Genomic DNA, 26,689 nt, shown 5'->3' on the forward strand with positions numbered 1-26,689 from the left:
CGAACCAGAATGTCGTCCAGATACCCCAGGACAGAAATGCCCTGGGCCCTCAATAATGCCAGAACCGGTGCAAGCACCTTGGTGAAGACCCGCGGAGCCGAGGCGAGGCGAGACCAAAAGGCAACGCCACGAACTGGTAGTGATCCTCCGCAATGGCAAATCGAAGGAACCTCTGGTGACCCTCGAAAATGGGGATGTGAAGATACGCATCCTTCAAATCGATGGAGGCCATGAATTCCCCCGGAACCAGGGCAGCCACCACCGACCGCAGGGATTCCATGCGGAACTCCTTCAAGTCCAGAATTGGACGAACCTTGCCCTCCTTTCTGGGCACGGTGAACAGATTGGAATAAAACCCCCGAAATCTGTCCCGATGAGGCACCGGAACCACCACTCCCTGAGCCCTCAGGTCCCGCACCGCCAGGTGCAGGTCCCGCAAACGCTCTGGAGACAGTTGAAGATTTGAGGGAAAAAATCTGCTCTCCGGCCGAGAGAGAAACTCGATCTTGTAACCAGATCGAACGATCTCCTGAACCCATCTGTCCCGCACACAGGCCAACCAGGGCTGAAGAAAACCGAGCAAGCGTCCCCCCACCCCAAAACTGGGTGAGGGCGCCCCTTCAGGCCGAACTGTTATGGGCTGCAGATCCGGATTGGCCGGACTTCTGTTTCCCAGACCAGGGCTTCTTCTGAGAGCCTTGACCTTTGAACGGCTTGCCCTTGTAGTGCGGCCGAAAGGCACGAAAGGACCCCTGAGGGGGCCGAAAATTAGCATGCTTCTTCCCAGAAGCCCCCTTAGCCTTGGGGAAATGGGGCAAGAGAGTGCTCTTACCCCCGGTGATCCCCTTAATCAACACATCCAAAGACTCCCCAAAAAGGCGAGACCCATCATAAGGCAGATTGGCTAAGGTCTTACGTGAAGATTGGTCCACCGACCAACATTTTAACCAAACCAGGCGGCGAGACAACACCGCCACGCTGTGCACACGTGCAGCCAATGGAACCAGGTCCAGGTCCACATCACACAGATACATGACACCCTGGAGGATTTGATCCACCATATCCAGGGTCGCCGGCGAGGCCGAGTCGGCCACTAGGACGCGCCTAAGCATCTGCGTCCAACTTGCGATCGCCTGGGCCGCCATGAGAGAAGCAAACAGAGCTTTAAGCATAGAACCCGTAACAGAATAAGTATGACGGGCAAGAGACTCCAATCTCCTATCCGTGGCATCACGGAACACAGGGGAATCCTCTGCAGGAATCGCAGTGGCCTTGTTTAAAACCGCAATTGCGTGATCCACTGGGGGAGGCACACACCACCTTTCATCAGTGGAAGGCGAGAAAGGATAACGCAGCTTGAACCTACTTGGTACAGCAAAAGGTTTGCGCAGATTGCGCCATTGTTCCTTAACAGCGCGCTGAAAATCATCATTGCAGGGAAAAACCTGCGGCGTCCTGCATTTTCTCTGCGTCCCATAGGCCGCCAAGGCAGCGGGGGGACACACTTCATCCTGCAAACGCAGTGTTTGCTTTATGGAAGCAATCAATTCATCCATGATTGCAAGCTCTTCAGGCGGGCCAGGGGGAGAATTATCAACCCCCTCAACTTCAGCCTCCACCTCGGATCCCACCAGAACTAGGGAGGAGCGGGACCCCGATAAGGAGGCCCCCGCCATAACAACCCCATCACCTTCACCCTCAGAATCAGAGGAAAGAGCAATTCTGGGTCTTTTAGTAGAGTGAGCAGCCACCAGCATCTGCACCTGAGCAGCAAGGCCAGCCACAATAGTGGCTAAATCCCCCCCTGGGGGGGAAACAGCGGTCCCCTGGCTTTCCACCAAGGCGGTAGGAAATTTGCCCTCCTGAGAATCCATTGCCCCTGTAATGCCAGACAATAAAGGGTTAACTGCCCCTTTAAGCAAGCGCGGCAAGCGCAGCCCACCGCACCACACAAGCACAATGAGACCCCCACAGGGAATATGCAAACTGAACACAGGCAATGGATAGCAAGAACAGAAGGATAAAACCTGAGGAGACCCTCGCCGCTGCTGCTGCCTCGATCGGTGTTCCTGGAAAGAGGAAGTGATGCTGCCAGGGCGCTCTATGAAAGCCTATGGAGGCTACAAGAAAATGGCCGCCATGCATGTAAAACATGCGGCCGGAGCGAGTGTAGGCAAAATGGCGCCGTTTGGCGCCGAAACTGCCGCTCTACAGTGCAGTAATGCACACGTGACATCCCTGTATAGAAATACATGTCAGATCGCCGCAGCGATCGCTGTATATGCCCAAACATGCCAAAAAAAACATGCCCCACAGCACACAGCTTCTCACACTGACCATGCTGACACACACAGTGTCACACAGCTCCCCCCCCCCCCTTGCAGCCCACAGCATGCAGCCGAGAGATAGGGAGACAAGCAGTGTGAATAGAGGCAGGTTACACAGTCCCAGACTGACACCCCCCCCAGACAGACAGGTCCCCACATAGATACACTTACCTCTCAATGGCGTGGGGGACCCGCACAGGGGAACAAGCCGCTGCACATGAGGCAGGGAGAGTCGCAATTCAAGACGCACAAAAAGGGGGTTAAGAAACCGCACAGCGTCCAGTGAGGTAGCCACCTCACCAATCATCCCTGCACCGAACAGGGATGGGTCGTTCACTGTGCCAGGAGCGTTACCTGGCTGAACGCTCGATGGCAGGCTGGGAAGCCACTGACCCACGACCTGCGACCAGGGGGATCAGCCCGAGACCCAGCCCGCATGATCCTCTTCATCAGAAGAACTAACGCTGACAAAAATAACAGCTAAGTAAAGGTAGAGAGAAAACTCAAACAAAATTTCAAAAAGAAGAAAGAGTCTGGGGCAGAAAGCCCCAGCACAGGAAAAGCCAGCCACTCCTGACAAGCTAGACATTAAAACTGAGATATGGTTGCAGGAAGTAGGAGGGTATTGACTGAGGGGACCACCCCTTGAGGGTGGGATATGTTAAAAGCTTTAATGTTAACATATTCTGTTGCCTAGCTACTCCTTCGGAGCAAAGTCTAATACCCCCATATGTGACGAATATGAAGAGGCGGCGACTGTCGGAGGACGTAAGAGAAAGTTTGTTTTAGCTCCAGTTTCAACTAGGTAAAACTTTTTGTTTTATCCTGCATGGGCCAAGGAAAGTTCACTGTGAACCAGTAATGGAAAAATTGGATTTTTGTCTTTGCATAAAGTCCTTTTCTCTGAAATTCATTGACAGACACAGTCTCTTGTTCTTAACAGTAGGGTGATACTGCCCCCTACAGGAGTTCACTAGGCAGAAAAAAAAAAAAATTCTGTTTATGCCTATGGGCAGTCCCAGGAAGTATACTCCCCCTTTCGGCTATATGATTATGATGTGAGTTTTGTAACAAAGCAGTCTCAGAGAGAAAACAATACCAAACCAACTTAAAATAGAGGGGCAGGTAATGCATGCATAAATGAACTTCAGAGAAAAGGATTTTAAGGTAAAACAACAAGCCAATTTTCTATCATTCATCGACTAACATATGAGTTCTTCATAACAGTAGGGATGTCCCAAGCAGTGCCATAAAAAATGAGGGGTAGGAAAAAGCAACAGACTCATCATAACAAGATAAGACCAATCTAGGAAAAAAAAAAAAAAAAAAACCTTAAACACCCTCAAGGGAGATTTAAAAAAAAAAAATCCTTAAAACACCTGCAAAACTTTGCGACCAAAAGGAGGCATCTGCAGATGCCAGCAAATCCACCTTGTAAAACTTTGTGAAGGTATGAACAGACGACCAGGTAGTCACCTTGCAAACCTGAACCACAGATGCCTGATGGTGAAAGACCCAGGAAACCACTAAGCGCCCAAGTAGAATGTGCCCTAAGAGAGAAAGGTGGAACCTGATGCTTAAGTGAATAAGCCTGCTAATCTAATCCATCTGAAAATAGTCACAGCAGATGCAGGTAGCCCTTTCTTTAGTCCATCCGTGAGTACAAAGCGCGAATCAGGCTCATTTAAGTGGAAACTACCTTCGGAAGGAAGGATTAATTTGGACGAAGCACCATTTTATCCCTGTGAACCACCGGATAGGGAACACGACATGACACTGCCGGCCGTTCAGACACCCTAATAGCCACCAAAAAGGCCACATTCTGAGATAAGATAAGCAGGGGAATCTCCCAAATATTTTCAAAAGAAGGTTTCTGGAGAACCGACAGCACCAAATTAAAAAGGTCCCAAGAAGGGAACGGCAGTCACACCCCCGGGTAAAGTTACGTACCAGGGAATGGGCAGCTAGTGGCCCTTGGAAGAAAATTGCCTAAGGCCGAGACCTGACCCTTGATAGTACTCAAGGCCAATTTTTGATCTACTCCCCATTGAAGGAAGGCCAAAATCTGAGCCACCAGAAGGGAGGGGGAACCCCAAGATAAGACTTCCACAGACAATGATAGATCTTTCTAGAAGTCGCTTTTCTTGCTTTAAGCAGAGTGGGGATGACTGAAGCAGACAATCCCCTGTCCTTCAGCACTTGGCTTTTAACAGCCAAGCCATCAAAGCCAGCAACTGTAAAGCAGGAAGGAAGATTGGCCCTTGAGACAGTAGATCCTCCCTGAAAGGAAGTCTCTAAGGAAAGTCTGAGATGAGACTAGCCTGACCTGGTCAGAGTACCAAGCTCAGCGAGGCCAGTCTGGAGCAACAAGAATGACCAGAATCCCTTCTGCCTCGATCCTGCAAGAAGTTTTGGCAATACTGACCCCCACGGAGCCAGCAGCGCGCCTGTGGCGTTTGCCAGAGGATCCAGAGGGCCACAAACCTCTGCACATTCTTGTTGATCAGAGACGCCAACAGCTCTACTTCTGGAGTGCCCCACCGAACGCACAACTGCTGGAAAACCGCCGGATGGAGACCATTACCCTTGATCCAAAGTCTGTCAACTGAGGTAATCCACCTGCCAATTTTCCACTCCTGGAATGTGAACAGCAGCGAGAGGAGGAACACCACCTCCAAGGCTGGAAGGACACAGCTGGTTTATGTCCTGCACATATTGGGATGTGGAGGTAGGCATCTTTAATGTCTATGGAGGCCAGGAAAATTCTCCCCCCCCCCCCCCCCCCGCTGTAAGGAAGCCACCACCGTGTGAAGATTCCATCTTGAATTTTTGAACTCGCACAAAGCAATTCAGTGCTTTTAGGTCCATAATTGTACGCACCTTGCCTACTTTCTTAGGAACCGTAAACAGGTTTGAGTAAAAGCCCTGAAAACTTTCCAAATTCGAACCGGAATCATTACTCCTTGTTGTAACAGGTCCTGTACCACCCCAAAGAGCCTGTAAGCGATCGGGGGAGTCAAACATTGGAGGCCTTTGATCCCTTATTACTTGACCCTGGGAGGGACAAAAAAAAAAAAAAAACTGTGTGCTGAAAAGGAGGGACCTCGTCTAAGACGAGGGTCCTTACCCTTGTTAGCCTGTGGGAAAAGGGTACTCTTACCCCCTGTAAGACCTTTGATAAGGTCATCAAGGGTTGCCTCAAACAGGCGATCACCTTGAAAAGGTAGATCAAACAAGGCCTTCTTGGAAGTCTGATCTGCAGACCAGCATTTTAGCCAAAGTATACGCCGAACGACCACTGCCGACACCGACAGTCACAACAGTGGAGCCACATCCAGCGAGGCATCGCAAAGAAATTGCAGCCCCTGAATTAACTGATCCACCAGCTCCGCAAAGGCGGGGGGGGGGGGGTTATTCCCCCTCCAGGTCACAGTGTAGTAACCTAGCCCATTCAGTCAATGGTTTGTGACAAGGGCAAAAGTAAACACCGATCTGAGTGCAAACCCCACCAGGGAGTACATATTGCGGTCCACAGACTTCGCCTTTCTATCCACCGCATCCTTAAATGACAGGGAATCCTCCACTGGAATCACGGTAGCTTTATTCAGTCTGGAGACCAGAGGGACCACGGTGGAACAATCCACTTCTTTATAAAGGAACTCCACAAATGGGTAGCTTCTAGCAATCCACTTAGGTACCCCAGGGGAACACTTTGGGCGGTCCCACTCTTTGACCATGTCAAAATACACGGTAAAAGGGGAAAACCCTTGCCGCTCTGGATGGCTTGTGGGTGCCAAACATAACCTGCGCCTCACTTGCAGTCGCATCCTCCATTTTTAGGGTCTCATGCACAGATACCACTAGTGCGTCCACCAGCGTCTTGCGCAGTGGCGGAGGGAGAGGTGTCATCCTCACTATCTGGCAGGGAGAATCAGATTCAGAATCTGACCCATCAGTTGAGGCAGGGGGCGTTTTTTTGTACTTCACCCCTTAAAGGCCGCCTCCACCCAGGACACAAAAGATTCCAGAACTGCAGACAGTGCATCTACAGATGGCTAGGATCCAAAAGGGCCAGGTGGGGAAGCGTGTTCCACAGGGTCCATGTCACACCAGGTGAACCCACAGAAAATGTTTGTTTGGGGGGGGGGGGGGGGGACTTTTTTTTTTTTAGGCAAGCACCCCCCCCCCCCCAAGAGGTCAGGCACAAAGCACTGAAGACCCTCAGCAGAGAGAGACACCCCCCCCCCCCCCGATACACCACCTGCACCAGGAAGGCTCAGGATGTGTGTAGCGATCCTGATCAGAAGAAAAAAAAACAGTGTCAGCACTAGGGGATAGGAAGGGGCTCCACCGCCAAAAAACACCTCTAGGGACTCCAAAAGTATGGCCGCCATTAATTGTCAATAGGGAGTCACCACAAAATGGCCTCCGGGCTACAGAAACATGGCCGCCGATCCTATGCAGCACATGGGCTACAAGAAAAGGTGGCCCTGCATTGCCTGCGGAGCTTCTAGGGACAGGATCGACAGGATGGGGGGCCCTGGTAGTGACCAGAGTCCCCCCTGCACGATCGATCGTCCAGTCGCCAGCGGCGCACCACCCCGCCCCCATTGTCGGCATGATGTCCGGTCTCAGCCCCCAGGGTTAGCTGCAAGCGCCCCATATCACTGGTAGGTGAGGAGGGGATGCGTGACAGGACAGAGGGGAATCCCGGGGGTTCAAACCTTTAAGAGGGGGCCCGCATCCACCCCAAAACCCGCCAGAGGGAGCAATTCTTCACCATACCTGGAACAGGCGGGCGCCATCTTGACAGAACCCCTCTCAACCGAAGTGGTGGGGCTGTCGGCCAATAGGAACGCTGCGACTCGGGCCTAGACCCGGTCGTGTGTGACCTGGCGAGACGTTTAACTCGCAGGGCCAGTCCCCGTTCGGTGGGACTATGTCACAACCGACATAGCGTGGAGCTGGGGTTTGCGCAGGCTCGCTGGCCTGGCTGACCACTGGATCTATATATCAAGCCCGTTGCCCAGATCCGGCTTAGTTGCTTGTAGATTTCACAGGAAAAAAATCTGGAGGAAAAAAACTAGAAAAAAAAAAAACTTTCTGCCAGGACCACAGATCCCAGCAAGGAACAAGGTCCTTACTCCTGACTAGGCAGACTAAAAACGGACATACTATACTTTTTTTCTTCCTACTGTCCTACTCCTGTAGGGGGCAGTATAACCCTACTGTTAAGAACAGAGACTGCATCCGTCAATGAACGATAGAGAAATGTGTGCCGCTCAGGCTACAAGGGAAAGCAATCCTATGCCCCCTGAGTGCAGGCAAGGGAAGGAGCTCAGAGCTTAATCATGGGGAATTCCATGATTAAACTCTGGGAGGGAAGAGTGAAACATGTTGGGGGCATGGCCTGGAGAGAGCCCAGGCTGAGACTGCCATTCATTCAAACACCAGTGGGTCTGCATCGATGTGTGGCTTCATGGGATCCATACTTTGCCCAAGGAAAGTTCACGCTACAGCAAACCTGTGCTTTGTTCAAGGAGGAACATGCAATAATGCAGTGTAAGTGGGTTCTTAAGCCCCTGGTGCTGTCATGAGGGCAAGAAAAGGGCCATCAGCCCTGTGTATGCATTGACTAGACCGAGTTTAAGATCACACATCTTCATTGCACTCCCCAGAACAGGAGCGTAAAGAAAAGGTGAGTATGGGCTGCTATGGAGCTGGCAATTTACAAAAAAAAAGCAGTCACGTTTTTCTACTACAGATTCCTGTTTTAAAACATCCAACACCCTGATCTTACCTCACAGGTGACAGATCTATCATTGCTCTAGCACGGCAAGTTACAGTTTTTAGGCCAGATTGTCATGTCATTTAATACACAAGAGATATCAGTTTAGGATTGTCCACTTTCAGGTTTATTTCACTGCAGTGTTGACAACAAATGATTTTAGTGCCAGTTTACATGAACAGTATGAGGCAAATTATAGTACATAAATATCAGCATCTCACATGAAGGCAGGCTGGACCAAACCAATCAGCACACACTCTTCTTGCAATCTGTACATGGTGGGGCATATTGAACGGTGCAAGTCACTCTGAAGGTTCTCCTGAATTGTTGCTGGATCAGATAAGAGTACTGCTGACTAGACAACTAATGTCATTTTCTTGTAGTCTGTGAATAGATTTTATGTATAAAGCCCCACATGCACACTAGAAGTTTTTACAGCTGCTTCTAGGGGCATCTGGTGTTTATTATTTTTTCCTCCCTACCTAAACTCTCCTGCACGTTAGCCTATGTGTTCATGCACAAACATTTTTAGAAGCTTAAAAAGGTATATAGGCCTTTAAACGCAAAGGGGAAACCCCCCCCCCCCCACACACACCGCCAGTGCACCCTGAAGAAGCAGCGAAGTGGCATAAAGAAACACTCAACACTTCTAAACATGGGTTAATGCTAGATGCTTGAGCCTTAATTTACTTCAATGGCCAGAGTAAATAATCCATTCTGGCCAATCTAATGAACACCCAAACACCTGTTGAAGCTAAACACACCTAAATGCATTACACACTTTTGCAAGCATCGGGCGTTTATTTCTGACAAAACACTGCTGCCAGGAGGAAAGGTTTCTAAGAGTTAAGAAAAGGTCCTGTGTGCATGAAACCTTATTGTTCAATAAATGGTACTCTGCAATACATTCCAACTTTGTACAGCTACATTAATGAACAAAACACAAAATGTAAAGAAAAAAAAGAAACTGTTTTAAAACAGAATTCTAAAAAAAAAAAAAAAAAAAAAAAAAAAAAAAAAGTTTAAATTTTCACAACTATAGAACGTTCAGCAAATCAAGAACGAACATCAAGGTAGCTACAAAAGAAAACGGGCTACACGTATCAGTTACATATATCAAATGCTGTTGCACTGTGCATAAGTTATTGCTTCTGCTCTAGGCTCTGTTCACACATCGGAATCACAGCAATTCTGCCTGAGATTTTAAAATACGCTGTTAAAATGTCAAATTACACATCGGCATGTTCAGTGATAAATCGTGTTGCAATCGCACCGTGTTTTTAGGTGCCATTGAAACTAATGGCACCCGAATATGCGGATGTGCGATTTTAACAGTGGGTTTTGAAATTATAGGCAGAATCACAGCTATTCCAAACGCCTGTGTCTGGATGGAGCCTCAGGATCACCAGTGGTCTCTGAAGTGCACCTTTTTGGGGCTCTGATAACTGAACAAGGTATTCAGACAGCAGGTTATGAACCCATAAGCCAGTGTCTGGGAGGGATGTATCTACCGAGTATGTCCCAACCTTTAGGATTCCATGATTTTGCATTTTCATGAAATGCTTTGCTTTCCACATGGTTTCTGAAAACAATTAGAGCTTCTTCAGACCATTGTTCACATGTAAAAAGTAAAAATATGCACCTCGGCCAGGGAAGGTAGTTGGGGGGGAGGTAAGTACGCATTATTTGAATATGCGCTAATTCTTAAATTAAAAGCAGTTTTAAGAAGTTGGAGCATAAAAACACATGTACTCTACTGTTTAGATATAAGGCAAATGGAGGGAAGTGGGCATACTAAACCCTTATTATCATAGAGGCTTGTGGAACTGTACACTAAACAGTAGTACAGAAGTATCAAAACTGGCAATATGTCAAACTACAAAGAGTTAAATAACTTTCTGCCGTTTTATTGTTAGGGTCCTTTCACACGGTCGCTCCGTGTGTCCGCAAATCATCCAATCCGTTTGCGGATGATTTGCGGACATAATGTAAGTGAATGGCACTGCGGATGTCAGCGGAATACCATCCGCTGACATCCGATTTTCCTTCTTTCAGTTCTGTTCCGTTTTTTGGAATGGAACAGAACCCTATTTTTTCATCCGTGTAAAAAACGGAAAGGAAGGAAAATCGGATGTCAGCGGTGTCATCCGCAGTGCCATATACTTACATTAGGTCCGCATATCATCCGCAAACGGATGGGATGATATGCAGGCACACGGAGCGGATCACAGAAATGTCATCCGCTCCGTGGAAAAAGTCCCGCAGCGGACCTTTCACACGGAGTGGCCGTGTGAAAGGAGCCTTAAAATGATTGGTACTCTGCAATTTATTCCATCTTTGTACCGCTACATTACTAAACAGTTTGTTCAAAAGAAAAAAAAAAACTCAACTCTTTTAAACAATGTACACCAAATTATTTTGTTAAATATCCTTCACAGAAAACAAGCTTGTTTTCCAATTTTTAGAATGTTCAACAAATCAAGAAGGAAGAACAAGGTAGCTTTTTTAAAAAAATAATCAGGCTATACGCATTGATTACTTCTGCATTCGGATCACCAGTGGTCTCTGCTTTGAAAACAAGGTGCCTGCACCTTTTTCCTGTGGATGCCATTTGAACCATACAAAAATTATGGGCTCAAATCGCACTGCACAAAATCGCAAACGAATGAGGTGCAATTCTGGCACAAACCACATATGATGTGTCAGTGTAAACCGGGGTTCAATGTCATGAACCCATAAGTCAGTGTGGGAGAGATGCATCTACTAAGTATGCCACAACCTTCCAATCCATTGAATTTGCATTTTTCATGAACTTCTTGTACAAAATGTAGGGCAAATACGATCCATCAGTCAGTTCCTACTGAACCAGCCGACATTCAGTCCATAAGTACAGCTGTCCTTCAGAGCGAGCGCTAATTAATGCTGGCGGGGGGCTGAAATCCCCTGTCAGAACACAGTGGGAGAGATCTCTGTACTAACCTTTGTTTAGTAGAGTGGTCTCTTTTTCACGCCCACTGGATTGAACAAAAAATAAAAAAAAAAAAATCAATGTGTAACCCATATTAGTGCTACAAGAAATTGGTTTTCCATGTGGTTTCTGAAAACAAAAGCTTCTTCAAACCATTGCTCACATTTGTTGTACAGTTTCACAACTGTTGTATTTAGGGTTTAGTATTCTCCACTTTTTCTCAAATTGTCTTAGCTAGATAACTTAGTACGGGGTGGGGTTGGTTTTTGTCTTTATCCCTAGCAACACTAGAGTGGCTTTAAAGTGGACATGTTAGACTAGCTGACCTCACGAGTGATCGAGAGAGCAAGAGAACTACAGAAGAATTCTGACTGGCATGGTAAATTAATAAAGTTCTGTACTAAAAAGGTCATAAAAACATAAAAAGTACAAAGTCAGTCTTGTCAGCATTATGAGCAAAAGGGGCTGAAACAGCAAACACAGAATAGAGGGTGACTTTGCTTCACACTGCTTTCATCAAGTGCAATTTTCTATGAACATAGCAAGACTTGGCAGGGCATAATGGCCCGTACACACGCACCGATTGTCGGCCGTAAATGTTCGGCCAACGTCCGATCGGCCGATTGTCGGCTTGTTAGTATGATGCTTTCGACAACCGACTGCGACTTTTCGGCCGAACAAAATCTGGTGTGCATGCTATAAAATTTGTCGGCCGAAAACAGAACGGCCGATTGTTCGTCAGTCAGTACAGAATTCGGCCGACAAGACTGGGCATGCTCAGAGAAGAAAAAACACATGGAAAGTTAACCAGCACATGACATCACTTCTGCAGTCGGTTGTTGTTGGCCGACAAAATTTGTGTGCAGTCTTGAGCACTTTTCAACCAACAAAACACCAGACAAAACGGTCGGCCTACAATCGGTGCGTGTTTACGGGGCTTAAGACTTCCATGTGTGACTTTCTACAAGAATGCTAAAGGTTATAATCAAATGTACGAGTGTATAGTGTCTTACATGATAAAATGTAAAGCTCCTATTTGGAGGATCATTCTATTGTAGGAGTAACTGCACTACTGAATTATAATAGACAAAGCTCCTAAGGAACAAATTAAAACAAAATAAAAAAAAAACTTTCCATGTCAGGTTGAATAGAGTGTGAAAACCTTAGTGGTTATTTCTTCAAGGCTCCCTTCTGCTGCAGCCACCACCTGTGGTGGGGGCAGTCACAACCCTACCCCTTTTATTGCTGTATTCATCCCAATGTGGCATTTAATGAGCAGTGGCATTACTGCATTCCACTATAAATTGCGAGTACACCTTAGTGGCAGCAAAACTCTTGTGATTTCAAGTAGCAGACCATCGCCTCTGCTGCAGCCAAAACTGTGGGGTCACAGCCGCACTCCTTTATTGCTCTATTCATATTAAACCTTTAGGGCCCATTTAGATCTAGGCATGTAAAGAAAGGTTTTTTTTTTTTTTTTTTGCTCTAAAATGGAAAAAAAAAAAAAAAAAAAAAAAAAAAACTTTAATATAATCATAACGCACTGCAGGGCTGGGGGGGCATTTTATTATGGGGAAGTTAGACACATGTGCTTCAGCATGTTGCAACGCATGCATTAAACCTAAAACCAACAGTGTTAACGGGCTTCTAAAGAAAGAATTACTGCATTGTAATAGACACAGAATATGTATTTGATGGAAGTGGCTGACCGCACATTACAGCATAAAACTACTATTTGTGATTGCTCTAACCACGTTCAAGCTGCGGCACTTTGCTTGCCTTTATCTGGCCCCCTTTCCTCCCACCGACACCAACAATGGGGCACAATTCCTGTTACTGACACAAAGGATGGAGCACTATTCCTCCCACGGGCCCGAATATTAGGGCACCCTTCCGATCCCTAATGCCAAAGGCGCACTGTGTACTCAGACTGGTGCCAGGACCGGTAATATTCCCAATGGCCGCAGTCCAGCACTTTGTTTACAAAGTTTGGAGACCCCTGATCTACAACAAGACTGAGCAGCTAACACACAATTTCAGCTATAGTAAGCGCCTGTAATCAATCACTACTTCAGAATATATCCTAGATGTTAGCAGTTAACAAAAATGTGAAGCAGTAATGTTTGATCTCTCCGAATATGCTGCTATATAGCATACTAAAGTTGACCAAACGTTAAGGTTTTTTGTTCAGCCATCGGGTGGATGGAAGAATCCTTCACAGGGAAATTGTATTCTGACAGCAGTACCTGCCACTTCGAGAACACTCTGATCAGCAGCTGCAGACAAAATTTTCCAACATGTCTTGATTAAACAATTTTTATTGAGCGGTGGAGTCCACATATGGTTTAAAATTCAACCGCTCCCTGCAGGACCATTTAAATTTCAATGATTGTATGGCCAATTTAACTTTATAAGCAAACATCTGTGGACACCTGACTATCACACCTTCCTATGTGGTAAAAGTATGTGGATAACCTTCCAAGTTGAGGTAAGGTTTCCAGTGAAGGTTACTGCTAATGCTACACCATAAAAAAGACATTGTAAACAACTGTGCACTTCCAACCTTTTGGCAACAGTTTAGGGAAGGCTCTTTTCTGTTCCAGCAAGACTGTGCCCTTTTATGCAAACTCAACTCAGAGATGAATTGACCAGTTTGGTGTGAAGGAACCTAACTAAACACCTTTGGGATGAATTGGAAGGCTGACTGCAACCAAGTATTCTTGTCTGACATAAGTAAATTTATCTCACAAATGCTCTTTTGGTTAAATCTGTATCAATTTTCACAGAGACACTCCTAAATGTTATGGTAAGGCTTCTCAGAAGTGTGGAAGCGGTTATAAACTCAAACCAAGAGAAACTAATGTCCATGACTTTGGTGACTTTGGAATGAGATGCTTAACAGGCTCACATAAGCATGATGATCCGGTATCCATTTTTTGGCCATAGTGTACATCAACCAATCACAGATTACGGAAAATGCCCCTGGAAAAATTTTACTAGAAATTAGCACTTAAGTACAGAAATGCTGTAACTAGTGATTAAACATACAATCCTACAACCAATAATGGAACTTGTATTTTTTAGCAGAATTATTTTTTTTTTTTTAACGTTCCCACAAGCCACACAGTTACAAATGACTTGTGATATAAGTTGCCTGTCAGGCCTTAGAAGGTGACTTAACCTCACTGAACTTTATGCTTTATTCACATTAGCCTTGCTGCACATCAACACCTGAAAACAAAATTGCAAAATCGAGGCAAAAAGACCTATTACTATAAAAGCCATTATTAAAAAACAAAAAAACAAAAATAGGTCAAATAAAATTAGAGAAAAACAATGCATTCATGCAGTACTGGCAGCATCTGTGTATGAAAGACCGTAACAAAGGAATATATTAGCTTTACTCTGTCCTTAGCACAACTAAGAGCAAACAAATAGACAGGAAGCTGCCTTAGTTACAACTATATAAACCATTGACACTAATGCCACGAAATTTCCAGAAACGTTTACTTCTGACTGTTGTAATTGGAAAACCGAAAAAAAAAAAAAAAGTGTTTTAGTTTTCACACAATACATACATGTGTATCGATTTAGAGAGACAAAAACTTAAAAAGAATTAGTGAAGGCTCATGCCATATCTAATAAAGTAACTTACAACTAAAGGAAGCGGTCCCTTTTCCCCTGCCGCATTTTACTGTTATTTAGGCTTTATTTTAATAAAACTTAAAAACACAAAACCGAAGCACAACTGAAAATTAAATACTACAACTACAAGATAAAAAGACACTGCACAGGGAGTGAGTGGGCATCCCAGTTGCCCTAAAACTTAATCAAAAATTACCTATCCAGATCACAAGGGGACGGCAAGTCTAAAGACATGCACGGCCCTTAATGAACAGTAAACTGTGTTGGTTATATTCATCTGGCCAGGGGAAAATAGCTTCTAAATTTTAACAGCTATACAAATATTTAACCTATTAACAACCCCAGAGGTTCTACATCAGTGCGAAGCAAGGTAACAATGCAACAGTTGTGCCAGGACATGTAACCCTGCCGCAGACATGATGGAAGACCTCTATTAGTGGAAATGTATCTTTTGTGGGAAACGGAGCACGAGCTGTGCATGGGTTGGCATCTTTGTGCCCTTTTTAGAAGTTATCATAGTCTTTTTTGTCCTTCTTCCCTTCGGCTTCAAAACTGTCCACACCATCGCTGTCTCGCCTTCGCTTGCGATTATTGTGAATGTTAAAGCGCTGGTTCATCTGGGACAGTGGATCCATTCCAAGAACTTTGTGGATCTGTCTAAACGCAAGGAGCCTGAGTGCAAACTGGCAAGGAAAGTGAAAAAACAAAAAAAGTAAAGTATTAACAATAGGAAGGGAAATGAATCTATCGCAAATACATTTTCTGATGAGCTACGGCATATGTTTGGTTACAGAACTCTCATTAGCATTAAAAAATTAAATACTTGTCCATAAAATTCATGTCAAAATAGCCTTATTAGCTTTGTCAATAAAAATCCCTTAAGGATTTTTGAGTTACAACGGCTGAGCTCAGTTAAGGGAGCACCCTTGAGAGAGGGGCATGTCAGCTAGGGAGCTCCCATCCAGTTTTGCTTTATTGAACACTCTGCCATTTTCAATTTTCTAATAGGATGCAGGTGGTCCCTGACGCTCAGCATTCTTGGTTGTTAGGATGCAGGATGTTTCTGTTGCCTAGCATTCTTCATTTCCAGGATGTCTGCTGCCACCTAGGGGGTCCTTGGCTGCGAAGATGTGGGCAGTTCCTGTCACTTAGCATTCTTGAGTGATAGGTCACAGCCCAGCATAATTGGTTATGGTACAACAAAGACAAGACAGGGAAATATATATATATATATATATATATATATATATATATATATATATATATATATATATATACACACACACACACACACACACACACACACACACACACAGTGGGTACGGAAAGTATTCAGACCCCCTTAAATTTTTCACTCTTTGTTATATTGCAGCCATTTGCTAAAATCATTTAGGTTCATTCCTCTTCCTCATGAATGTACACATAGCACCCCATACTGACAGAAAAACACAGAATTGTTGACATTGTTGCAGATTTATTAAAAAAGAAAAACTGAAATATCACATGGTCCTAAGTATTCAGACCCTATGCTGTGACACTCATATTTAACTCAGGTGCTTTCCATTTCTTCTGATCATCCTTGAGATGGTTCTACACCTTCATTTGAGTCCAGCTGTGTTTGATTATACTGATTGGACTTTATTAGGAAAGCCACACACCTGTCTATATAAGACCTTCCAGATCACAATGCATGTCAGAGCAAATGAGAATCATGAGGTCAAAGGAACTGCCTGAAGAGCTCAGAGACAGAATTGTGGCAAGGCACAGATCTGGCCAAGGTTACAAAAAGATTTCTGCTGCACTTAAGGTTCCTAAGAGCACAGTGGCCTCCATAATCCTCAAATGGAAGACATTTGGGACAACCAGAAACCTTCCTAGAGCTGGCCGTCTGGCCAAACTGAGCTATCGGGGGAGAAGAGCCTTGGTGAGAGAGGTAAAGAAGAACCCAAAGATCACTGTGGCTGAGCTCCAGAGATGCAGTCAGGAGATGGGAGAAAGTTGTAGAAAGTCAACCATCACTGCAGCCCTCCACCAGTCGGGGCTTTATGGCAGAGTGGCCCGACGGAAGCCTCTCCTCAGTGTAAGACACATGAAAGCCCGCATGGAGTTGGCTAAAAAAACACCTGAAGGACTCCAAGATGGTGAGAAATAAGATTCTCTGGTCTGATGAGACCAAAATAGAACTTTTTGGGCTTAATTCTAAGCAGTATGTGTGGAGAAAACCAGGCACTGCTCATCACCTGTCCAATACAGTCCCAACAGTGAAGCATGGTGGTGGCAGCATCATGCTGTGGGGGTGTTTTTCAGCTGCAGGGACAGGACGACTGGTTGCAATCGAGGGAAAGATGAATGCGGCCAAGTACAGGGATATCCTGGACAAAAACCTTCTCCAGAGTGCTCTGGACCTCAGACTGGGCCGAAGGTTTACCTTCCAACAAGACAATGACCCTAAGCACACAGCTAAAATAACGAAGGAGTGGCTTCACAACAACTCCGTGACTGTTCTTGAATGGCCCAACCAGAGCCCTGACTTAAACCCAATTGAGCATCTCTGGAGAGACCTAAAAATGGCTGTCCACCAACGTTTACCATCCAACCTGACAGAACTGGAGAGGATCTGCAAGGAGGAATGGCAGAGAATCCCCAAATCCAGGTGTGAAAGACTTGTTGCATCTTTCCCAAAAAGACTCCTGGCTGTATTAGATCAAAAGGGGGCTTCTACTAAATACTGAGCAAAGGGTCTGAATACTTAGGACCATGTGATATTTCAGTTTTTCTTTTTTAATAAATCTGCAACAATGTCAACAATTCTGTGTTTTTCTGTCAGTATGGGGAGCTATGTGTACATTCATGAGGAAGAAAAATGAACTTAAATGATTTTAGCAAATGGCTGCAATATAACAAAGAGTGAAAAATTTAAGGGGGTCTGAATACTTTCCGTACCGTGTGTGTGTGTGTGTGTGTGTGTGTGTGTGTGTGTGTGTGTGTGTGTGTGTGTGTGTGTGTGTGTGTGTGTATATCTAAATGGATTTTTGTAAAATCTTACCGTAAAATCCTTTTCTCTTAGCTCATTGACAGACGTAGGCCACGGTGATACAGCACCTTCGGGTTATGTTGCCTCCACAGGAGCAGGACTAGACAGGAAATTAAAATGCTCTGGCCACACCCTAGGGGCAGTCCCAGAGGGTATATCCTCTCTCTCTGCCTCAGCAAATCAGTTATGTCAAAAAGCAGTCTTTAGAGATTTTAACCCAACCCAACTCAAAAACAGAGGGGCGGGGACTACGTCTGTCAATGAGCTAAGAGAAAAGGATTTTACGGTAAGATTTTACAAAAATCCATTTTTCTCTATCATTCATTGACAGACGTAGTCCTCGGTGATACAGCACCTTCGGGACGTCCCAGAGCAGTATCACAAATGAGGGGTGGGAAAATGGAAATCAAATCCCAATCTAGAAGGCCCAACCGGTGCCAACTAGAAGTTTACAATGCTCATCCTTAATGATGAGACTCAACAAAAAAGAAATTTTTCAAACAGAAAAAAAACTCTCGAGGTAGACCACCGGTCTCCTCAAATTGCGGCCTGCAAAACCTTGCGGCCAAATGAGGCATCCGCCGATGCCGTCACATCAATTTTATAGAATTTTGTAAAGGTATGTACCGACGACCAGGTGGCCGCCTTACATACCTGGACCACTGACGCCTGATGGTGAAAGGCCCAGGAAGTACTGAGCGCTCGAGTGGAGTGCGCCCTAACAGGGAACGGAGGACTCGGACCCTTAATAGAATAAGCCTGTACCACCGTCTGTCTAATCCATTTGGCAATGGTCGCGGCAGATGCAGGCAAACCCTTTCTGGGGCCATCCGTGATCACAAAAAGTGAATCCGTCTTACGTAATGATTCCGTAGCTTTCAGGTATACTCTGATTGCCCGAACCACATCCAAGGAATGCAACGCATGTTCCCGATGATGCTTGGGCTGAGGACACAAGGAAGGTAGTACAATATCTTCATTCAGATGAAAATCTGAAACCACCTTAGGAAGAAAGGATGGCTTAGGATGAAGTACTACCTTATCCCTATGAATCACTAGGTATGGGGACTGGCATGATAATGCAGCCAGTTCTGACACCCTGCGAGCAGAAGTGATAGCCACCAAGAAGGCCACCTTCTGGGATAAAGTAAACAAGGGAATCTCCCTGATGTTTTCAAAGAGAGGTTTCTGTAGAACCGACAAAACTAAATTAAGATCCCAGGGCGGTAAGGGCGCGCGGACTGGTGGAGCCAGGTGCCGCACCCCCTGGATGCAATTCCGCACCAAGGACTTGGTAGCTAAAGGTTTCTGAAAGAAGATTGCTAATGCTGAAACTTGACCCTTGATGGTGCTCAAGGCTAGCTTCTGCTCAACCCCTTGTTGCAAAAAAGCCAATATTCGAGTCACCGAATAGGTACGTGGAGGAAATCCTAAAGATTCGCACCACGCAATATAAGTCTTCCATGTGTGATATTAGACCTTGCTGGAAGTCGCTTTCCTTGCCTTAATAAGGGTAGGAATGACTGAAGCTGACAAACCTCTGTCCTTCAGTACTTGGGTCTCAATGGCCAGGCCATTAAAACCAGCGACTGTAAAGCACGATGGTAAATTGGTCCTTGAGACCACAGACACCCCCTGAGACGAAGTTCCCACGGAACGTCTGCGACTAGCCTGTCCAAGTCGGCCAGGCCGGCTTGACGAGGCCAGCCTAGAATTTCTAGGACCACTGGTGCTGACTGGATCTGAACCAGGCGTCCCTAGAGCTATCTGGCCCCGACCATCCGAGAAAGTCTGGTCGTTTTCTGTTCCCACACATTTATCAGATACCTGATTGCTATCAGGAAGGGTGATCTTTTCTGGTTGAACCTCAGGGACCGAAGTCACCCGGCTAGAGGCTTCTTGGCCTGTCTGGTCAACCAGATCCGATTCCTGTGGGGAATTGAGACTAATCTTAGGAAAAGGTAAAGGAAAAGATCTATTCAGGGAACGGTGACTACCGCTCCCTGTAGTACTTAAATGTTGGAAGGGAAGAATCGCACCGGTAGTAGTAGTTGATGTTCGATCGAATGTCCTGAATACCGGTGAAAACGTCCCCCCACCCTCAAACCGGGTGGGGGCGCACCTTCAGGCTGTGTACTCCTTTGCTTCGGGTTTGGCTGAGTTGGTCCTCTGTTTGTCCGACCAGCCTTTCTTGAACCCTCCTGGAGTCTTGCCTTTCCCGCTTGTTCCAGCCGGGCGTGCGAACCCTTTATGGGCGGTAAAGAAAGGTCCTCGCTTGTTGCGAGGTCCCTTAGCTTTAGCAGCCTGTGGCAAAAAAGTGCTCTTGCCCCCAGTGGCATCCTTAATGATTTCATCTAGGGTGGCCCCAAATAGACGATTCCCCTGAAAGGGGAGATTCGTCAAGGTCTTTTTGGAACCTAGGTCAGCTGACCAGCATTTTAACCACAGCACACGTCTGAGGATTACCGCTGACATAGATGCATGCCCTAATAGGGGAGTAGTGTCCAAGGCTGCGTCACAGATAAACTGTAGCCCTTGTATAATCTGTTCCATCAAATCAGATGTTTCCTGGGGAATATCTTTTCCCCTAAGGTCTTGGCGTACCAATCTCGCCCATTCCGTAAGTGTCTGGGAAACTAGACCAATAACAATTACTGGTCTAAATGCTGACCCTATCAGAGAGAAGATGGTGCGGGACTCTGCTTCCATCTTTCGATCCACCGGATCCTTAAAGGACGAAGTGTCCTCCACTGGGATAACCGTGGCTTTATTCAGCCTGGAAATAGGTGGATCCACCACTGGTGGTACCGTCCATTTCTTAATGATGGATTCCTCAAACGGATAGCGTATAGCAATACGCTTGGAAATAGTAAAGGTACGTTTAGAATGCTCCCATTCTCCTTTAATCTTATTACCAAAACACTTGGGTACAGGAAAAACCTTCACCGTTTTGATGGGCTTGTTAGTACCAAAAGGAATCTCTGTATCAGTTGCTTCTGCCGGTAAAACCTCAAGTTTTAAGGTTTCCTGCACTGCCACAACTAGTGCGTCCACCAATGCTTCTTCCTGAATTATAGCGGGAGAAGAAACGTCCTCCTCACTGTCTGAGGGAGCTTTACCTGAGACAACAGCCCTTGCAGAGGGACCTGCAACTGCAGTGACCATCTCTGAATCTGAGTCAGAGGTGTCAGATAATATAGGGGTAGGCGGGGGTCGCTTCCTTGACCCTCGTCCCTGACAGGCCGCCTTCACCCGAGCCACCATAGACTCCAAAATTGCTGTAAATGCCTCTACACTCTGTGCACCGGCGGGTCCCGTGGCCCCCTCGAGGGAAACAGGTGGGGGAATTTGTGTGGCAGGGTCCATGATTATTCCAGTAACTTCCCGGATAATATAATTCAAAAATAAAAAAACTTTTTTTTTTTTTTTTTTCACAGACCCCCAGCGCCACAAAAGCCCCTTAGTGTTACCTGCTAGGGATCCCTATCGATCGAGAGAGAGAGAGAGAGAGAGAGAGAGATAGACCCCCAGGCTCACCACTTGATGCTCAGAGTTTAACTGCAACAGGTTACAGCGCTGTCTTGACAAACAGGAAGTCTTTTGGCTGGCTGCCCAGGAAGAAAGGAGGCGGCTCCGCCCCTCTGCACGCCTTCCGGCGCCTCCCCTAGCTCCACGAGGTGTTTGGATCACCTCAAACATGGCCGCCCCCATGCTGGAGACACGAGGCTACGCCAAAATGGCGGCTCGTGCAATCCAGCAAAAAAAATGGCGGCGGCCTGTACCGAATAGCGGTGTGCTGCAGGGCACACAACACTATCTCTGCATGGGGATTTTTGGCGTGGTTGGCGGTACCGGCCCTGGCGGACCTCATGGCCTTCGGAAGGCCTGCTATAGCTGGAGATTTGACTAGGAAGGCAGTCTACATGTCCGTGGCTTCTGACTGGTAGGTACCTTATTCTTATCACAGTAAGATTCCCAGACTGCCACTGATTACAATCTTTTAAACATGTATACAATTAGATTGTTAGCTCCCAAACCAAGCCTCCTGGCTTTTTGCACATAAAATCACACTCAAAGTAGGGGGATCTGTGCCATGTTATAGGATAGAGGGGGACTCTATCTTACCATACAGAGAGGGGCCCGCGTTCACCACAAGACCCGTCAGGGGGAAAAGGGGGAACATACTACTCACCATACCGGAACCAGGCGGGCACCAACTCCTGACAGTACCCCTCTCCACCGGGGCGGGAGGGCTGTCGACCAATACGGAAACGCCGTGACTCATGGTCTTTGGCGTTTCAGCGAGACGTTTAACTCGCGGGGTCAGTCCCTTAATGGGACTTTGTCGCGGCCGACCCAGCGCGGAGCTATGGCCTGCACGCGCTCGTAGGCTGAACTGGGGTGACCACCGGATCTCAACATCCAGCCCGTCGCCCAGTTCAGCTTTATTGCTTGAAGATCTCACAGGAACACTGGAGAAAAAAGCTGTCTAAAAAATCTTAAGAAAAAAATCTTGCCAGGACCGAAGATCCCAGCAAGGTATCTAGGTCCTTACTCCTAACTAGACAGAAAATAACTGATTTGCTGAGGCAGAGAGAGAGAGAGGATATACCCTCTGGGACTGCCCCTAGGGTGTGGCCAGAGCATTTTAATTTCCTGTCTAGTCCTGCTCCTGTGGAGGCAACATAACCCGAAGGTGCTGTATCACCGAGGACTACGTCTGTCAATGAGCGATAGAGAAATATATATATACACACACACACACATATATACATATACACATACACACACAAAACACACACTGTGTATACAGGTGCATGTCAAAAAATTAGAAAATCAAAAAGTTAATTTCAGTAATTCAATTTAAAAAGTGACACTCATTATATAGATGTGTTACACACAGTGATATTTCAAGCATTTATTTCTTACATTTTCATAATTATGGCTTACAGCTAGTTAAAACCCAAAATTCAGTAGCTCAGAAATTTTTTTTTTTTTGGTCTAAAAAGGATTAATACAGAAATGTTGGCTTACTGAAAAGTAGGTCAATGTACAGTATAGTATGCACTCAATACTTGGTCAGGGCTCCTTTTGCTTGAACTGCTGCATAGCGTGTTGCGTAGCGTGGCATGGAGGCGATCAGCCTGTGGCACTGCTGAGGTGTTATGGAAGCCCAGGTGGCTTTGATAGTGGCCCTCAGCTCATCTGCATTGTTAGGTCAGGTGTCTCATCTTGCTCTTCACAATACCCCCCCACAGACTCTCTATGGGGTTTAGGTAAGAAGAGTTTACTGGCCAACCAAGCACAGTGATACCATGATCATTAAATCAGGTATTGGTGCTTTTGGCAGTGTGGGCAGGTGCCAAGTCCTGCTGGAAAATGAAATCAGCATCTCCATAAATCTGGTCAGCAGAGGGAAGCATGAAGTGCTCTAGAATTTCCTGCTAGAGGACTGCGCTGACTTTGGACCTGATCAAACACAGTGGACCAACACCAGCAGATGACATGGCTCACCAAATCATCACTGAGTGTGGAAACTTCAACACTGGACCTCATGCAACTTCGATTCGGTGCCTCTCCACACTCTGGGACCTTGATTTTTACATAAAATGCAAAATTTACTTTCACCTGAAAAGAGGACTTTGGACCAGTGAGCAACAGTTCAGTCATTTTTCTACTTGGCCTAGATAAGATGTTTCAGACATTGTCTCTAGTTCAGGAATGGCTTGACACAAGGACTGCAACAGTTGTAGCCCATGTAGTGGATACGTCTGTGTGATGGCTTTTGAAGCACCGACACCAGCCGCAGTCTACTCCTTGTATATCTCCCCCATAATCCTTGAATGGCCTTTGCCTCACAATCCTCTCAATGCTGCAGTTATCCCTATTGCTTTTGCACCCATTACTACCACACTTTTTCCTTCCACTTAACTTTCCATTAATATGCTTGGATACAGCACTCTGAACAGCCAGCTTCTTTAGCAATGACCTTTTGTGACTTACCCTCTTTGTGGAGGGTGTCAATGACTGTCTTATGGACAACTGTTAGGTCAGCAGTCATCCCCATGATTGTATAACCTACTGAACCAGGCTGAGAGCCAATTTAAAAGGCTCAGGAAAACATTACAGGTATTAATTAGCTGATTAGAGTGTGACACCATAAGATTACAATATTCACATTTTCTGAGCTACTGAATTTTAGATAGTCACTAGCTGTAAGCCTAAATCATCTAAATTAAAAGAAAGAAATGCCTGAAATGTATCACTCTGGGTGGTGTCTAATGAATCTATATATGCGTTTCACTGTTTAGAATATCAAAAATGCATTTCAGTAATTAAATTTTGAGATATATATATATATATATATACATACACACACATATACACACACACACACACATATATACTCACACCTCAAAAAAATTAAAGGAACACTTTGAAAACACATCAGATCTCAATGGGGAAAAATATCATGCTTGATATCGATACGGATATGGACTGGGTTATGTGTTAGGAACTAAAAGGATGCCACATCTTTTGATGGAAATTAAAATTATCACCCTACAGAGGGCTGAACTCAAAGACACACCCAAAAGTCAGTGAAAAAATTATGCAGCAGGCTATTCAACTTTGCTGAAATTTCATTGCAGCAACTCAACATGCTACTCAGTTTGTATGCCCCCCAAGTGCTTGTATGCATGCCTGACAACATTGGGGCTGGCAGGAGTTGGACTGCTTGTGCAACCTCTATAGGGTCCAGGTATCGCCTCATGCTACCAGTAGTGACACTGACCCTAGCCAAATGCAAAACTAGTGAAAAACAGTCAGAAAAACTGAACAAACCCCTTCCCCTACTTAATTGTCCAGATTTCAATATCCTTTAACTGACTTCATGCTGTACTTAATTACAAAGCAATCCTTAAATTTTTTTTGAGCAGTGTATACACACACACACGCACAATATATTAGAAGCACCTAGAGTTGTGGGTTGATATTGGAAGCTGCCATGTGGTGGAAACCCTTCTCCTGAACAAATGTATTTGGGGTATGGGTGGGATGGATATTTTAGCAATGACCGCCTAAAGCAGAAGTAAAATTTATTGGTTTAAAAAAGACAGTTACATTCCCAAACACGTTTCGGGAATGTAACTGTCACATTGGTTGTGCTCTCAACCAAACTGTCAAACCATCTAATGGCTGGTGTCGTAACTGATCACATGTGCAGCATCATGGCAGTTGATTAACCCCTCCACGATGACGTAACGCAAACATACGGCCTTCTTATTCAAGAGGTTGTACAGGGGTGATGCCAGCAGCTGTGGGCATCAGCCCAGTAACGTTTTTAGAGCAAAGGATTGGCGTTCTTGTAATAACTACCAATTCAGCTAATCAGCCGCTCGGCTATTATTACAAGCAGCAGTCACTGATTTCACCTTGTAAGCAACAAGTGTCAGAAAAAGGCTTAGTCTCCAAGGGGTTAAAAAGAGGCCAAGCTATCAGCTTCCATGGCTGAAAAGGATAGGTTTACTTCCATTTTAAGACCAGTGGACCTAGGTCTCTTCTGTAGTTAGCACCTTTATTCTGAGACCCTGCCTTGGAGCTTTCATGTATGACTGATCACATGACCATGCTGTGACAGGCTCCCTTCATGATTAAGCCTGTTACCTGTGCACTGGAAGTTATATCCTCCCGCTGCTGTTCATTCATTGTAGCAAGAGTGTCATAGGGATCCTTTTCACAAGGGTCAAGTAAGCCTGGACCACCTGTCAGAGAAAAGAAAGGACAGAACATGTTGACATGTGTGCAACTGTACTTTAGGCTCTTAAATCATTCTTCAGACTTTCACACTGAACAGTCAAGCTGGAAATGACATTTTATACGTTAATGCTCTCACTGACAGCTGGGATACAGTAGATGGATCTGCACAAGGTGGTTTTACAACATACACTGAAATATGCATTTGTTTCAGGAACAGATAATGGTATCTGACAAAATCATGATCAGCTTTTACCAGGAGTATACCAATAAACACAGACATTATCTATGGATGCATTTAGTATTATTGCTTTTCTTAAAATTTGACAGTGTAAGGGTACCTATATGAATGCGCTGAGTCACCCAATATTTTTGGCTGAATTAAGTGACAATATTATATGGTTCCACCTAAAGCCTTTTGAGAGGATTTTGAGTATTGGATTTCAACACTTGAACAGGTTAAAGGAGAAAAAGAAAAAACACCTGATCACCATTTCTCTTACAGTACATAAGCCCATTACTTGTATACTCTGTTTTACCAAAGAAATGTGTGGGATAATTTTAAGAAAGCGGACAAATGCCTTCTTTCACAGCGCCACTCCGCCACAAAAATGCCACCAGCCCCCTAAGATTATAGGATCATTTTTTTGTGTAAAGAAAGGGAAGGCGATTTTAATCAAAACCCACATCTGGAGGTTTTTTCCCCCCCCTTTATATAACCAAAAACAAAAACTCCAGTGGTCCTCTTTACCAAAAGAAAGCTTCTATATAAAACTAATTTTGGTAGTGTTGCAAGTAAGCTAGTCAAACTATCATATCTATAAAGTCTGAAAAAAAGGCCTGAGGGGGAACATACAAGCTTTTGCTCAAGTGTTCTATAATATTGTCAATTTTTACACAAATAGGGCTGTTAAAATCAGAACTTACCCTTCAGAATGATACCGGAGGATATGCACTCGAAAACTCTCCTTAAGGCATCTCCTGGACTCTGGGGACTAGAGGCACTGCTGATTGCCTTCTCCACCAACAGCTCCATTGCCTATAAAATGCAGAGTTCAGGCATTTTCCAAATAAATGTACAGTGTATGTAAGCAGTAAATCCAATAATCAACAAAAGAGATTGGTAAATGTGAGGCCCACTTTTCTTTAGTTTTAGGGAGGGTTAGAACCGG

General features: G+C 45.4%; 1 protein-coding gene across 2 annotated transcripts in view; it reads right to left on the minus strand.

Moving 5' to 3' along the window:
* Positions 1–15,184: 15,184 nt before the first annotated feature.
* Positions 15,185–26,689, minus strand: part of ZFR (zinc finger RNA binding protein) — a 105,520-nt gene continuing 94,015 nt past the window's right edge. For both annotated transcript variants that reach the window (XM_082251815.1, XM_082251814.1), the window contains exons 19-21: positions 26,445–26,556; positions 25,428–25,525; positions 15,185–15,411 (exon numbers count right to left, since the gene is read on the minus strand). In XM_082251815.1, the coding sequence (XP_082107941.1) occupies positions 15,232–15,411; positions 25,428–25,525; positions 26,445–26,556 (390 nt within the window). In that variant the 3' untranslated portion in view covers positions 15,185–15,231. The remainder of the gene's footprint in view (positions 15,412–25,427; positions 25,526–26,444; positions 26,557–26,689) is intronic.

This window comes from Pelophylax lessonae (genome assembly GCF_965119305.1).
Source record: "Pelophylax lessonae genome assembly, chromosome: 1".
NCBI classification, from domain to species: Eukaryota; Metazoa; Chordata; class Amphibia; order Anura; family Ranidae; genus Pelophylax; species Pelophylax lessonae.